Raw genomic sequence first — 576 nt, 5'->3', positions numbered from 1 at the left:
GCCCAATCAAAGCGCCACGTCTCGGCCTCGAGGAAATATTCCGTGTCGGCTCGGTCCTAACTGGGCAGTTCTTTCCGGCTCTGGCCACTGGGAAGCTTTGTTTAGGTCTGGAAGGCGGGCTTTCCTGGGAGTGGGTGGGGAGGGGGCGTTGATTCTTGACCAATCCTTTCATTCCGTTGGGTGGTGACCAGCCAATGGGCCGGGCGGATAGGACGCTCCTCCCGGAGAGTAGTGAGACCCTTGGTGCCGGGCGATTGGTGGCGGCCAGTACGAGTGGCAGCCGCGCGGCCCAACGGGCGCAGTGCGTGGGCCGCGGGGCGGGGCCAGGGCGGGTGCGCGGCGGCGGCGGGGTGGCTGGGCCGGCGGCGGCGGCGGTACGAGGCGCGCGCTCGGGGTCCCGGTCGCGAGGAGGAGGAGGATGTGGCGCGCGGAGGGGAAATGGCTGCCGAAAACAAGCCGGAAGGTAAGAGCCGGCGCGTGAGGGGCCGGGGGCGGCGCGGCAGGCGGCGGGACCCGGCCCCGCCGGACATCCCGGGCATCGGCGGCGGCGGGCGGGAGCGCGGGGGCGCGGCGGCG

The 576-nt window shown here is 72.4% G+C and overlaps 1 protein-coding gene across 5 annotated transcripts in view; it reads left to right on the top strand.

Moving 5' to 3' along the window:
- The first annotated feature begins 350 nt into the window (after positions 1 to 350).
- Positions 351 to 576, top strand: part of LOC118020053 (calmodulin-binding transcription activator 1-like) — a 105981-nt gene continuing 105755 nt past the window's right edge. For all 5 annotated transcript variants that reach the window (XR_004681803.1, XM_035019895.1, XM_035019894.1 and 2 more), the window contains exon 1: positions 351 to 463. Coding sequence is in view for 4 of the 5 variants with exons in the window: in XM_035019895.1 (XP_034875786.1) it covers positions 419 to 463 (45 nt within the window). In the remaining variant the exon portion in view is untranslated. The remainder of the gene's footprint in view (positions 464 to 576) is intronic.

Source organism: Mirounga leonina, unplaced genomic scaffold, assembly GCF_011800145.1.
Source record: "Mirounga leonina isolate KUSES-001 unplaced genomic scaffold, KU_Mleo_1.0 Mir_173, whole genome shotgun sequence".
NCBI classification, from domain to species: domain Eukaryota; kingdom Metazoa; phylum Chordata; class Mammalia; order Carnivora; family Phocidae; genus Mirounga; species Mirounga leonina.
The sequence above is the reverse complement of the archived record's forward strand: the minus strand, read 5'-3'. Positions and strand labels throughout refer to the sequence as shown.